The sequence below is a fragment of the Fukomys damarensis genome, unplaced genomic scaffold (assembly GCF_012274545.1).
Source record: "Fukomys damarensis isolate Sample0158 unplaced genomic scaffold, DMR_v1.0_HiC HiC_scaffold_38, whole genome shotgun sequence".
NCBI classification, from domain to species: Eukaryota; Metazoa; Chordata; class Mammalia; order Rodentia; family Bathyergidae; genus Fukomys; species Fukomys damarensis.
In genome coordinates, this window is record NW_022900950.1 from 28,496,153 (window position 1) to 28,511,332 (window position 15,180).

Below are 15,180 nucleotides of genomic sequence, written 5' to 3' on the forward strand. Positions count from 1 at the left end.
GAACAGATGATTATCGATGGTTAAAATAAATTATCTGAACAGATGACACAGACAACCTAAGTAAAGAGTAAGAACAAATTCGTTTGACCTGTGGCCCTGTACCACAAAGCCAGAGCAAAGGAACAGTCTACCTACTCACAAAGCTATGTGTAGTTTTTGTAGTTTTATTTCTTTTTCCTTGTGGCTGGAAGATTCATTTGTTTTTGCACTTATGCAACAATAAGGAAATAGTCTGGGAAGTACTAAGGGCTGGTGGAGGCAGGTGTGCCTGAGCAGGTGAAGAGGCATGGGATTATCCCTCTAACGCCCATGTCTCAGTACAGCCACACATGTTAAAAACAAAACTATGTGGCACCACACCTGCCTGGCAAGCACAAGGTCATGAGTTCAATCCCCAGTACCAGGAAACTCCAAACCAAAACAAAACAAAATTACAAAACTATAACCTGACTTTCAGTGTTCATAGTTTTCCTTGGTCTAGAAAAGGAGAAAGCACCCTGCCTGTTGTACCAAATGTTCTCAGAACCGCAGAAACTGGTGAACAGTTTATACGCAAAATTGAAATGAAATGTCCATTTCACTTCCAGCTACTAACAAGAGGGAAGGACAGGGACACCCTGAGGTTTATGATTATATTCAAACATTGGTTCTTAGGCAGAGGAGAATTAAATCCTTTGTAAAAACAAATTTGAACACTAATGGATATTGTATTTTTCTTCCTTTGATTTTTTTTTGGGGGGGTAAGGCACAGTATGGGGATTTAAACTCAGGGCCTTCAATGCTAAGCTATATCACTAGCCCAGTTTTTATTTCTAGACAGGGTCTTACTAAATTGCTAAGTTGCCGTGGCTAGGCTAGAAATTGTAATCCTCCTGACTCAACTTCCGAGGGTGCTGGGATTATAGGCATGTGCCACCATGGCTGGCTGTAAAAAAATTTTTTTTAAATACACTTCACATACTTTAGAAACACAGCCCAGGTTTATTTCAGGCAGTGTAGTTTTCGATTATTACTGGAACTACAAAAACACACACCAATGCCTTCTCCAACAAGCTGAACCTACCTCAGACTCAGCCATGGGCAGGGGCATCCCGCAGACACTCTGAAGGAACAGGTAATTGGCCAAGTCCATGTTAGGCAGTCCTTCCTGCCTTTGAGAGGCTGCACTCAGGGCTCTACATGGCCTCAGGGCCTACACAGTGACCTGGCCTGCAAGTCCAAGCCACAGCTTCCTGCGTCACTATAAGCTCAATGGCCAGTTCATTCCCAAGTTGTAAACACCTGCAAACAGTCTGCAGGAGGTGCAGCCCTTTTAACTCTTGCTTTTCCATGTACTTTTCACATACTTTCCCTAGTCACTAGAATAACACTTCCTTCCTATACAGGATTCTTTCTTACTTGAGGAAACCAAAAAGTCAATATTGGGTGTTACCTCCAGCAAGACACTTCAATACATTTTTTTAAAGTCACAGGAAAGGCAAATTATTAACCTGAGGGAAAAAGAAAAGATCTCATAAAATAACTTGATTTTACCTGTATCTACTCAGAAGCCTGACCTACACAAGGGTATAGGATCAAGCGGCAAGCAAGTGCTGCGGGGTGACTGTGTTCCCTGAAAATACTGTATGAGTCACAGAAAACAAAACATCTGACCCAAGAATGTGACAGTTTGGAGATTTAATCTCTGCACAAGTCATCAAGTTAAAATAGTCATGTAGACTAGGTGGGCTCGTCCAATGGCTTGCTATACTTAATAACAGGGAAATGTGGGTGTAGACAGACACAAAAAGGAGGAGGTAAGATAACAGAGGCAGGAGGCGGAGAGTGGAGTGACGATCTATAGAGGAGCACCAGGATGGCCAGATGTCACCAACAGCTGCATAAGGCAAAGACAGCTCCTCCCTTACAGCGGTGCAGGGCTCACAGCCCATCTGTATCTTAATTTGAACTCTAGCCTCTAGACTGTTAGAGAATAAATGTCTGGGTTTCTCTGTTTGTTGTTTTGAGAAGAGTCTCACTATGTTGTCCAGGCTGGCCTTGAACTCCCTATGTAGCCCAGCCTGCCTCACGCTGCCGAGTGCTCGGATTACAGCCTGTGCCACCATGTCTGTCTGGTTCAATGTCCGTGGTTTTAAATCACCCAGTTTGTGATAATTTGTTATGGCAACCCCTAGGACTCTAATGCAGCAAGATAATTCAGAAGAATATGAGAGGCACAGAAACTAAAGATGCTCTGTGACGATCTGAAAAAAATCAAAGGAACTCTGATGAAGCCAACAGTCTTTTTGTGGTATATATTAATGCAACAAACTAAGCTCTCAGATTTTCCCCAGGGTACCACATCTCTGGATACCACAGGGAATTTAGGCATAGAGATGCAGGTGAGGAGGATAAACACTTGATAAATAACACTGTAGAAGACACAACAACAGGAAAGAATGTGTACAGCACATGAGACCTAAGCTAGGTCCATGGTACCTTATGTAATCCTCACAACCACCCTAGGAGACAGATGCTATTTGCCACATTTTATTAGGCAAAGGATGAAGAGTGTGGTGGCACACACCTATAATTCCAGCACTCTGGAAGGCTGAGGCAGGAAGATGGAAAATTTGAGCCCAGCCTGGATAAATAACTTAAGTGACTTAGCAAGGCCTTTTCTTAAAATAAAAACAAAAAAGGGCAGGGATGCAGTACAGTACCAAAGGCCCTCAGTTCAATTCCCAGTTACACTCACATTCATAGACACACACACACACACACACACACACACACACACACAAAATGAAGCTAAAATTTTTTTAAGTGACTTGTTTATGTTCACAGGGCCAAAATGAGTATGCATTTGAAATCAGTATGCCTGATTTCAAAACCTGTCTTTTCCACACTACAACTCTGTATTCTTGGTAAATATGCTTACATAAAGAAAAGAGAACATCTAGATTGTCCTTCCCTTCTATATAGAACTGCCTGTAGGAGCAGGAGTGGGATGGTACTTACACAAGCCTCTGATAATGAGCAGTGGGGAATCTGAATCTGGTAAAACCTGTAGAACCTTTCTCAGAATCACTTTTTTTTTTTTTGTATTGGGGATGGAACTTGGGACCCTGTGCTTGTGAGGCAGGCAGTGGAATCACTGAGCTAAATCTCCAGTCCCAGAACCACATTTTTAAATGTATAAAATAACCATTAAACCAATGACAGTGTAACACAATTGTCTAAATAGTAAAAGAGTTGTTGCCAAGTGATTTGGTGCACACTTGCAATCCCAGCTACTCTGGAAGCTGTGGGAAGAGAGTTTCAAATTCGGAGCTAGCCGGACCCTATCTCAAAGGGGCTGGGGAGCTGAGAATGTAGCTTGGTAGTAGTGCTTGCCTGGCATGCATAAACTCCTGGTTCAATCCCCAGTACCACAAACAAAAGAATGCTAATATAGTAAAGTCATACATGAATCAGCAGAACATATGTCAGGCTCAATAACCACTATATTCTGAAGTACTGATACGTAAGGATGCTATCTGAAGATGGTATCAAAATGTACTGTAACATGAGGAAAATAACTGATCAGATAATATCACAGTATTGTTTAAACTGCTATGGTCTGATACTTGCATTCATAATGGAAGGAAATGCTACATTTCTAGCTAGAAGCTGGTGCAAATAAAAATAAAACTCCCTCTCTGACTGCTATCCATGGAGCCCTTGGGTAAGCCCAGGTTAAAGCTTCTACACTTGATCACATCGCCTAAAAGGAACCTGTGATACCAGCCCTATGATCCAATCCCAGAAAAATGAAGTTTGAGGCACTATAGCATATAAAATCCAAATAATAGCAGCTCATATTTGGGAATATAAATTGAGTATTCCTTATCTAAAGCTTGAGACCAGAAGTATTTCAGATATTAGAATATTTGCATATACATAATGAGGTATCTTAGGGATGGGATCTAAAACTCTCATTTTTCATATATACCTTAGCCACATAACCTAAAGCTATTTTTTTTGAGTTTCTTGATTTATAGACTGGCCTAAAGCTAATCTTATACAACATTTTACTATAATTTTGTGCTTAAAACAGTCATGTGCTGTGGAATTTTCCATTTATGGTACCATACTGGCACTCAACAAATTTTGGATTTTGAAATTCAAAGTAGTGATGCTTAACCTGTACATGTACCTGATTACCTAATTTTCTTCAATTGAAAATTAACATATAATAGTCAACAAGATCACTCATACACCTACTTTTTTTTATTATAAATGTGTGTTCCAGGATTTTAGGTGGGCAAGAACTAGGATCCTAGATGAACTGCCCTATTATGAGAATATGAAGGCAAGAACAGGACATATAACACACATGCATGCACATGCATACACACACAGAACTTTAAATTTTATTTAATTATTTATTTATCTTATTTTATTTACTTATTTATTATTTTGAGATAGGGTCTTACTATGTAGTTCAAGTTGCCCTTTAACTCACTAGGTAGCACGGACTGGCTTCAAACTCATGTCAATCCCACCTCAACCTCCTGACATATTTACATATTTCGAAAGAGGACTTTGAGCCCTGATGACTCTTCCCTTCCAATTCAGTCTCTACTCTCTCTAATTCTGGTATCAGCTAGTTCCCTGAGTGTCACTCTTTGCCTTAGCTCTCCTATGTCATTCGTGGGTGTGTGTGTGTGTGTGTTACCGAGGACTGAACCGAGGACCTACAAAACTGAGCTACATACTCAGCCCTTCATTTTTTTTATTTTGAGGCTTGAGACAAGCTCTTGCTAAGTCACTAAGTTGCCCAGGCTAGACTTGAACTTTCAACCCTCCTTTCACCCCTTTCAGAGCGTGAGGATTACAGGAGTGTGCCACCATGGTCGAGGGGCTTTCTAAATGCAGGCGGCACTCATTCTGAATGGTCACCTGACCCTAGACGGCCACCGGTGGAAGAAACACAGGTGACGCTCAGTGCTTGGTGGCACTCTGCTCTCTCAGGCCTTTCGAGGAAACCCACGGCATCCCTTCTGGTAATAGCAGCAGACACGTCAAAATGCCAGCCACGCCAGCTGGCTACTCAGTAATTCCCACCTGGGATGTGCTTCCATCTTACTGCAGGGAAGTGAAGAGAAAAACAGAACAGGAGGAAAATATATACTAAAACCAGTTTCTTAATCTCAGGCTAAAATTTCCCCCAGAGAATACTGAAATTTACCTTTCTGTATTTAAAGATTTCAGTAAGGTCTTACTATGTATTTTCAAATTAAAACAGTTCTAATGAAGAGAAACTAAAGAAAATAAAAAGAGAAAATAAGAAAACTTCAAATATACTCTGAATATGCTCAGATCATTTAAGTGTCTTCTAAATGTATGTGTGTATTTATCTGTTTTTCAGTGCTGAGCACTGACTCAGTCTTGCACACACTTGTCAAGCACCCTGACACTGAGCTGCTAGGCACCATGACTGAACCCAGGGCCTGGTACACAGCCAAATCCCCAGGCTCAGTGATGGAGTGCTTGCCTAGCATGTGTGAGGCCCTGGGTTTGGTCCCTAATACAATAAAAGACTGAAATGCTGTTTATAGTTGCTTATAAAAGGTTATGGATTATAAATGGTTATTGTGGTCACTGCCATTAAAAACTGACTAAAAAAAAAAAAAAAAAAAAAAAAAAAAAAACGAAAAGGAAAACAAGACACACGCACGCACAATGCACACACACGAGAGTGAGAATATAGAACAGTGGCAGAATATTTGCCGAGCATACAAAGGCCTGGAGTTTGATCCCTAGCACCACCACCACCACCACCAAAAAAAACCCCCACAAAACAAAAACAAAACCCAGGCATGGTGGTGATGTCCATAATCCCAGCACCCAGAGGGAGAGGCAGAAGGATCATTGAGTGTGAAGACAGTCTGTTTTTGAAACCCTGTCACAGCAATTAAAAAAACAAACAAACAAAAATCAAAACAGCATGGAGGCACACACCTGTAATCCTAGCACTTTAGGAGGTTGAGGCAGAAGGATTACAAATTTCAGCCCAGCCTGATCTGATCATTACATAGTACATATGTGTCACACTATAATACTCTAACCCATAAATAAGTACAAATATCAGTGAATTTAAAAGAGTAGTCAGCAAAGAGGCTTTTGCTGGATGTGTGACTCTATTCCACCTTCTCCTGTTGTTTTTGTGATTGATTGATTGATTGATTGGTTCTTTGAGACAGTGTCTCGATATTTGGTCTAGGCTGGCTTTGAACTAGATGTCAGTCTCCTGAGTGCTGGGATTGCAGGTGTGGTGCGTACCACCATGCTAAGCTGCTATCAAGAAATTAACCAATAGCAAATGCTGGTGGGGATGTGGGGAGAAGGGAACACTTCTCCATTGTTGGTGGGAGTGTAGACTGGTGCAACCACTGTACAAATCAATATGGAGATACCTCAAAGAACTAGGATTAGAGGTCCCATTTGTCCTAGCCATCCCTCTGCTGGGTATCTTCCCAAAAGAATTAAAAGTATCATTCCACAGTGACATATGTGTAGCCATGTTCACAGCGACACAGTTTGTAATAGCTAAAATTTGGAAACAGCCCAATCATCCAACAACTGGAGACTGAATAAAGAAAATGTGTGTGTTTTTAAAATAAAATGGAGTACTACTCAGCCATAAAGAATGAGAAACTACAGACATTTATAGCTAAATGGATGCATATTGAGGCCGTACTCTTTAACTGAAATAAATAGGACACACATGTATAAATACTGAATAGTTTCTCTGGTGTGAGAAACTGAAAGTGTAAATAAGGATCAAAATGTATAATAGATAATGTGAAATAGGGAGAAAAGGTCTAAAGGGGAAGGGGAAGTGGGAAGGGTAGGGCAAAGGAATAAATGTGAGAAAAGGAAAAATGTAAACAAAGTTGTAATAAACAGGAAGGGGTGGAGTGGTTGAAAGGAGGGCAGGAGAATGGGGAAAAAATAATAACCAAGATATATTATGTAAAGGTACAAATTTCCAATGATGAATGTCATCATATTGTATACCTAAAATGTACCAATAAAATTAATGAAAAAAAAACCCTAGAAACTTCATATATCTGTAATCCTAGCATTTTGAAGCCTGAGGCAGGAGGATCACAAGTTTCAGCCCATCCTGGGCAACTCAGCAACTTGGCAAGACTCTCTCTCAGAACAAAAACATAAGAAGAGCTAGGGATGTAGCTCAGTGTGAAGGCCCTGGTTCAACCCCTAGTGTGGCAAAAACAAATAAGCAAACTAAACAAAGCAAAGCAAAATAAAAGAAATGCATTGATAAAGATTTGTGTCAGGAATATGTAAAGAAAACTTAACAGCTCAATAATAAAAAGACAAACATGCAATTAACTTAGAAGCCAAATATTTGACAGGTACTCCGCAAAATTAAGACATATAAACAATTTATAAGTACAGGAAAAGCTGCTCAACACCATTAGTCATTAGGGAAATGTCAAGGCCAAAATGAAACCTCACTAAACACCCATTAGGAGGGTCAGAATTCACAATACCATCAACACCAAGTCTGAGCACAGATGTGGAAGGATGGCACCCTCACAACTGCTGGTGGGAATCTAAAATGGCGCAGCCATTGGGAAAAAACACTTTGGCGGTGCCTTGAATGGTTACTAAAGTTATATATTCCAGCAACTCGACTCCTACATATACACACAAAAGGAAAAAAAAACTCATGACAGGTGAATCTGATATCATGTAAACTGTACCTCCTTCAAACTACTCTTGAGCAGACTGGGTGTGCAGGCCCATGGAAGAACACCTGCTTAGCAATCATGGGTTCAGTCCTCACAGCCACAGGGAAGAGGATCTTGGGCGGACTTCTAGGGTCACTACATTTACTTCTGTAAATGTGGTAGCATTGTCTTGGTTCTAGGAATGGCTCTGTGAAATACCTACGGATAACTTTTACACTGTTTAACTCTCCCAACTAGCTATTTGCGCAGCCCCCAAAGTAATGTCTAAATGATTTACAAAAAGCCACAACTGTGTCATGGATTTGTGCTCTGATTAAAGCACACACAGCAGCATGTTGACCCTCAGAGCTATCATCGTACATCAGGTATCTAACACCACCATAAAGCTCCATAATCATTTATTCAAACTGCAAACAGGCTTAAAGTCAGTCCCGGTCCATTTCCTGGATTATTCCATTACTGAAGATGGAGAGACATTATTAGTGATATTACAGCTTGCAGTGCTACAGAAGTCCTCTCCTTTCTCTCTCCCAATACCACCTCCCTCCCAGTCACCAGCCATCTTTACCACTCCCCCAGAACATTCACACATTCACTGAAAACATAAACTGAGACTTTTGGAACTGACTCTTTCCTTTCTACTTCCACAGCTTTAATACAGGTATCACAGCCCATGGACTAGGGGGGGCACTGGCTCCCCTGGACTACCCTGTCCCTCCCTCTTATCACAGCTGGCCCAGTCATTTTCAGCCCGGCCAGGCCCCTCTTGTGGTCACTGCTCAAATATTCCCATCTCTGCACTGCCTGCAGGGTGAAGTCCCAAGTCCACAGGTCTGAGCGAGGCCCTTCCTAATCACGACCAGACAAATCTTATCTCCTACTTCTCCACCCATCTACTCCATACAAAAGTTCTGTGACAAATTTGCAGTTCTCTGAGCACAATAGATTAGCCATTTTGCTGGACTCTTGCAAGCATACTTAAGTGTGTTGGCTACATGCGTGTCTTAGTTATTTTTCTCATTGCTGAGACAAAATACCCAACATCCAAAGCTACAGGAGGAAAGGTTTATTTGGCTCATAGTTTGTAGAGGTTTCAGTCCATAATCACCGGGCTCCAAGGCAGAGTGGCATGGCAGAGGAGAAACTGTCCATAGCAAAGCAGTGCTGGCAGCCAGCAGTGAAGTAGCAAGCAGCAAGCAACAAGCAACAAGAAATGACAACTGCAGCCCTCTTTCTGTCTCTTATCTTTTACCCAGGCTACCTGCCCTCAGTTGTAGCATTACACCACAAACCAATCCTGGCATCACATCCTTGATTTCAGCATCACACACCCTGGATCCAGCCACCTCCAAAAAGCCCTATCTATGACTGCATGAGGCTTCGGGGAGCCTCTAGGTACAAGACACAACAATATATGACCTCATTTCACCTTCACAACTCCATGCAGCAGGGACTCTCATCGTCCTGAGTTTATAGGTGGTGAAAATGAGGGATAGAAAAAGCAGAGACCTAGTCAATTGCAATGCTGTGGCCCAGGAGAGGTACCTGCCTCTTCTTCCACACTCTTCCCATCAGCCTAGAAGATTGATGTTTTCCTCAACTACTGCTCCCCTTATCCCCTATCCGTCTCTTTCTCCTACATGCCACTTAGCTGACCCTACCCAATTCTGCTACTTCTGTCCTAGAATTAATTCCATCTTTGGTGGCCCCTTGGCACTTTGCACATTCTCACAAGGTGCCCTTATCATAATTATTATACTAATTTGCACACACTCAGTGTACCATGGGGACTGTGATCCCAGGGGATGAGACAGCTTTGCTGCATTTTTAAACTTTCCATCTAGCACACAGCAGATGCTGACTGACAAGGAATGCAGCTATGTGCTAGGTGCTCTTTGCTTTCCAGTCTTATTCGCTCCTGTATCTTCCTGACATACTCCACCCCCATCCCCACCTTTTAAGGCTTATTGCTTCTGGACTATTTGTCAATAGACTCCTGGATGAGCTTACCTTTTGGTCACTTTTCTTCCCAGTTATCTTCCTTACAGGTGGTCAATTAATTTCTCCAGAATACAGTTCTGAATTTGGTTTGTCTCTGCTTATAAATGTTCTCAGATCCTCAGTTTTTATCAATAGATTCTTTGCATTGGAATTCTGGTGTTTGTGACCCAGACTTAAAGATATCATCTTAGCTCAGATTATTCAAGCCAAATTGTGCTAGTTCCTGTTCTGTCTTTGTGCACCTGCCCAGCTACTGCACCTGCCTGAAGCCCCCTTGTCTTCTTTGTAGCTACCGCAGGAAATCCCACTTCGTGGAATTTGACTTGTTCATTCTTTGTTAAGCCTTCACTGAATAGTACCAACTTGGCACGGCTAGGTGAGAGCTATAGCTCTTCTGAAACTCACAGTATTTTGCTTTACCTCTTTTCTGGTATCAATCCCATTCTACACAGTTCTGTACATCTGGGCTCCTGAACAGTCTTGTCACTATCACACAACTTCCTTATCAAGCTTCTCCCAACTGGTCTCTTCCACTGGGTAGATGCTCAACAAATGCGGTTTGGTATGCACTACTGATTGAACACATCAGTGTCAGGACATGCTGGAACTTCACTCTTGTACATTAAAAACAAAAATTCATGTGGCACCAGGCTAGTTATTTGAAGAATTTCTCAATCCCTTGTAAAACTATTAACAGGGCCTTATATATGGATATATGTGTATATATATTTTTTAAAGTTCTGGAAAAAAACAGTCTTTAACCTATCATTTATCATAAATCAGGTCGGGCAGGTACGGTTGCACACACCTGTAATTCCAGCCCTTGGGAAGCTGAGATAGAAGAATAACTGAGTTTGAGGCCAGCCTGGGGGACATAGTAAATTCAAGGCCAGCCTAAACTAAAAAGCAAGACCCTGTCTCAAAAACACAAACAAGCAAGTGACAATAAAAGAAATCAAGTGAATCTAGGAAGAATAAATTATCTAAAGGAACAGTGAAAACCACAGTGGCACCGGTGTTAAAATGCTAAGCTAAGCATTTAACAAGCACAATCCTATTGGTTCTTATTACCCTGTGAGGCAAGACATATCCCACATGTGAACCTTAGGAAAACCTAGGCCAAGAAAAGCTTCAGTCTTCCTAACTTACTAAGATTAGTTTTTTGTTGTTGTTGTTGTTTTTTGAGACAAGGTCTCACTACGTAGTCCACTACGTAGTCCAGGCCAGCCTTGAACTCACTATGTAGCCCAGGTTGGCCTCCATCTTGCAAAGATTGTCCTGCCTCAGCCTCCCAAGTGCTGGGATTACAGGCATGCATTACCACACCCAGCCAAGTTAGGTATCTTTTGAACAGCAAACCCTGGGTCCCATCAAACTAGAAGCATTTCCCAAGAGGCTTCAGCTTACCAAAACTCCCTGGAAAATGACACTAACAGCATTTCTGGAAAGATAAGGCCCCTTTTGGAAAACCTGCAATAATACTCTCAGTTTGGGCTTCATAAGGAATAGGCAGTTCTGTAATGTCAGTAAGTAAACACCAAACTGTTTTCTTTTTTCAGTGTTGGAAATGGAACCTGGGACCTTGCACATCCCAGGCAAACACTCTACCGCTTGTTTATTTATTTAGTGTTTGTTTGTTTGAGACACGGTCTCCCTATGTAGTTCAGGCTGTCCTTGAACTCGCTATGTAGGCCAGGCTGGCCTCAACTTGCAGCAATCCTCCTGCCTCAGCCTTCTGTGTAGTGGAATTTCAGGTGTGTGCCACACTCCTGACTCCACTGCTAATTAAATCCCAGTTCTCAAACTATCAAGCAGGGAACAATTTCAGGGACCCATTCAATAGATCACTGTTCTCAGACCAAAGCTGACCCCTAGGTGGCAGGAGTAGACTGTTTTACTGGGGAAAGTGGCACAACAGTTTTCCGAGCAGCACGACAGCAATACACAATTTTGCAAAACTGCTTACAATTTTCTGAAGATGATATAAGTTTTAGGGTGGTATAATTAAATGATTGCAAATAAAATTATTCTTTCTATTGAAAATGTCTTATTTATTTTGGAATAATACCAAAGTACATATGGATTTCAATCTTTTCATGCTATCATAAAAACAAAGCTTAAATTTCAACTTGTAAGTATAACCATACTGGCAATGGACTAAATAACAACACAATGCACACCAAAATATAGCGAAAACTACAGTTTAATTTTGTGTCATGTTGTATAAAATAGATAAAAACTGCCTTTAACTCATGAAGGTTGAAATTCTTGAATTTTGCAAAGTGTTTCATTTCATTTTGTTTATGTTGGTTTCTCATTGTCAGAACTAAAGCCAAGGTTTCACATTAGATTTTAAAAGCACTTCTCTGTAAGTAACATTAAAGATTCCCAATATATAAAATGCAAACTGGGTAAAACCATCACCCCTCCCCCAATGCTGGGGTTCCTCACACACTCTAGGCAAGCGCTCTACCACTGAGCTATCTCCCAGCCTATATTTCTTTCTATTTCTGATATTTACATTAAAAATACAAAAGGAAGATGGATGGAATACATAAGAACTTTGAAGAAATAAATGCAACTTAAAAATATGATAAACATATTGTGACAAATCTGTAGAATTACCAACACACATGAAACTTTAATAAATTGAATTTCAATAGCACTGCTACTTTTGCTTTTCATCCTTGGTAAGCCCTTGCAGGTAGAAATTAAATGATACATAGCTAAGAATAGCAAATTTACATATAAAACTAAACACAGAATGGCCAGTGCCCTACTGGCTAATAACTAAGTTGGACACTATCTTTTCCATATAATCACTTAATAGGCACTCAGGAAAAAAAACATTTTAAAAAAGTTTAAACAAATTTAATTAACTAAAGTACAATCCCATCTTGCACAAAAAGAACCCTTTAGATTTAAACTAGGGTAGTCCTACTGGGAGGTACTATGGACCTTTAATATTTATTTATTTATTTATTTATTTACTTATTTATTGCTATTTAGTCCAGGCTGGCCTGGAACTGACTAAGCAACCTAGGCCAGCTTCGAAATCATGGTGAACCTCCTGCATCAGCCTCTCAAGTGCTCAGAGTACAGGTGTGTGCTAGCAGACCTGACAATTATGGACCTTTTCAGTGGGCCCCACGGGAGTCTTTAGGTTATTGTGGACACGCCCTCAAAAAGGACTGTGGGACCCAGCTCATCCTGTGCTTTTTGACTGGAAAAGTGAATACCCACGCTAACATCTGCTTCTGCCATACCATGCCAGCCTTGCCAGAGGCCCTCACTGATGGGGTTGCCCAGCATTGGATTTGGCCCTCCAGAACTGTGAGCTAAAGTAAACCTCTCTTCACATAACAATGTTTGTGTCAGGTATTTTATTACAAGGATGCAAAGCTGATGAATATACCCAGGACTGGGTGAAGGTTTGGGCCAATGAAAAAACCAGAGCCCAAAGAAATGGAACTCCTACCCAAGGTGGGGAACTAGTTCTGTCTCACAGTGGCATCACAGGAGTTTTTCAAAATATGCAAATGAGCAAATGGTGACCAGTATTTGAGAAATCCAAAAGACAGACTGGCCCTCAAGATGGACGTACCAGGGATCCCAAATACCAGCAATTCTTTAAACTGGTTTGATCTTAAAAGTACTCTGCAAAAATTCTACTTCCTAGGTCTTTCTGGAAAGTTCTACTGCCTGGATATCTCTGAATAGCAAAGGTCAAACACAGGCTGTCCTGGCTTCTAAGTTTGCAACCAAGCAGTGCAATCACTCATCTATAGGTATTGGATAAAACTGAAGTCCTCACAGGTGACTGGTGGGAAGGGAATTATTTTCTATGGCAAGTACCAATTCACATCTGTAAAACAGTCTAGTAACTTCTGTGACAAATAATTTGCAATATGTACATGTGTATGCATTTCCCCATTTTTCACCTATGTAAGGTAGTATTATTGAATGCATTTATAAAGTGAAAATTATATAGTAATGCAAAGCTACCTGGATGCTTGATGGGATGTGAAAAGAACACTGCCCTCCTAGATTTGGCAGTTATTAGCTGATTCAATTTATGAGATGCATTAGAAATTGATTAAAAATAAGTATAATAACTAGCATAAAAATCTCTTTTCATATACAAGCATCATTCATGGTTGACAGGCATGAAACTGAATATTTCTAATTCATTCCTAGAAAATAAAACATACGTAGCACCTGTAGTTGTCTCAACACAAATTATTTCATTTATAAGGGATTAGAAAAGATAGGGAAACATTTTAAAATAAAAAGAAGATATGAGTAATAAAAATCGTTTCAAAAATGAAAATGTGAGAATCTCTAATAGCCACATGGGATCCCCCAGCCTCCCAGAATCTAGCACATAGTAGATACTCAATTATCTTTTGGAATGCTGTGTTAATGCTATCTCAAAGAATTTCAGACATTAACAACTCATTTCAAAAGATGGGAATTACTTCTGAATTTGGTAAATTGCAACTAAACAACTCCCACCCCAACTAATAACTGAGACAGGACAGGGTTGCCAATAACAACAGCAGCTGAAGGATAAGCCCAGAGGGCCAGCGCCCCTCCCATAACAGGGTCACTAACAAGTCACAGAGGGACCCCACCTGGGCCCTTACCTCTCCCTTCTTTTCCTCTGGACTGGCCGCTCCGCTGGGGGTCAGCTGAGGGTGGCTGACCCCGCCACTGTCCTCACTGCTGTCCTCCCCATGCGTGTTCTGGGAGGAATCCTGGAGGCACCCAGGCCCTGGCTCCCTTTGGACAGGGTCTTCTGCCCTTCCGTCACTCTCCACTGAGGTCAGGGACAGTGCACTGAGGCTGCTGGGACACTTGGCACTTGCTGCCCCCGGGCTCTGGGGACTCTGGGGCTTGGGCGTGATGGGCCTCGGAGGGGTGGGGGGCGGCCCAGGGTCAAAGGTCAGCTGGCCACCAGCGCGGGGGTCATCACAAGCCTTGCTCAGTGCTTCTATACTAGTCGGACTCGGGGGGCTATTGGCACGGGGACAGTCACCTTCCGAGGCCCAGGGTCCAACGGCCTCCAGTGGGTACACGGCAGTGTCCGCGTCCACGCGGGACCCCGGGCGCCGGCGTTCATGCTCGCAGCTGCTAGACTCGCGGTGCGAGTAGACTTCGTGCATCTGGCTGCGCAGCCGGAGCTGCAGTTCCGCCTCGCCGCCAGGGGACGCTGCATCGCTCTTGGGGCGCTCTCGCTTCCAGGCTGTGTCTGCCACATTGCTCACGAGTTTCCAGACCCTGTCAAAATCTTTGACCCTCAGGGGGCTCCTCCAGCGCCAGGCCCTCCGCTCAGCCCCACTGAGCTTCTCCAAATCAGCGGAGGAGTTGCTCAGAGTCCGCGGCGGTGGTGGCGCCGGCTTGTCACAGGCCGCGCGCAGGTCGGCCAGGTTGG

At 42.1% G+C, this 15,180-nt stretch overlaps 2 protein-coding genes across 6 annotated transcripts in view; both read right to left on the reverse strand.

Annotated features, from left to right (window-relative positions):
• Window positions 1-15,000, reverse strand: part of Spata13 (spermatogenesis associated 13) — a 71,306-nt gene extending 56,306 nt beyond the window's left edge. For 4 of the 5 annotated variants that reach the window (XM_010607464.3, XM_019205043.2, XM_033760030.1 and 1 more), the window contains exon 1: window positions 14,393-15,000. In XM_010607464.3, coding sequence (XP_010605766.1) covers window positions 14,393-14,911 — 519 coding nt within the window. In that variant the 5' untranslated portion in view covers window positions 14,912-15,000. Of the gene's footprint in view, window positions 1-1,063; window positions 1,213-14,392 lie in introns of those variants that run through there. The other variant, XM_019205045.2, reaches the window with a different exon arrangement.
• Window positions 15,001-15,009: 9 nt separating this feature from the next.
• The window catches only part of LOC104850514, a 71,950-nt gene continuing 71,779 nt past the window's right edge, over window positions 15,010-15,180 (reverse strand). Inside the window, exon 3 of the mRNA XM_033759861.1 lies at window positions 15,010-15,026. Coding sequence (XP_033615752.1) covers window positions 15,010-15,026 — 17 coding nt within the window. The remainder of the gene's footprint in view (window positions 15,027-15,180) is intronic.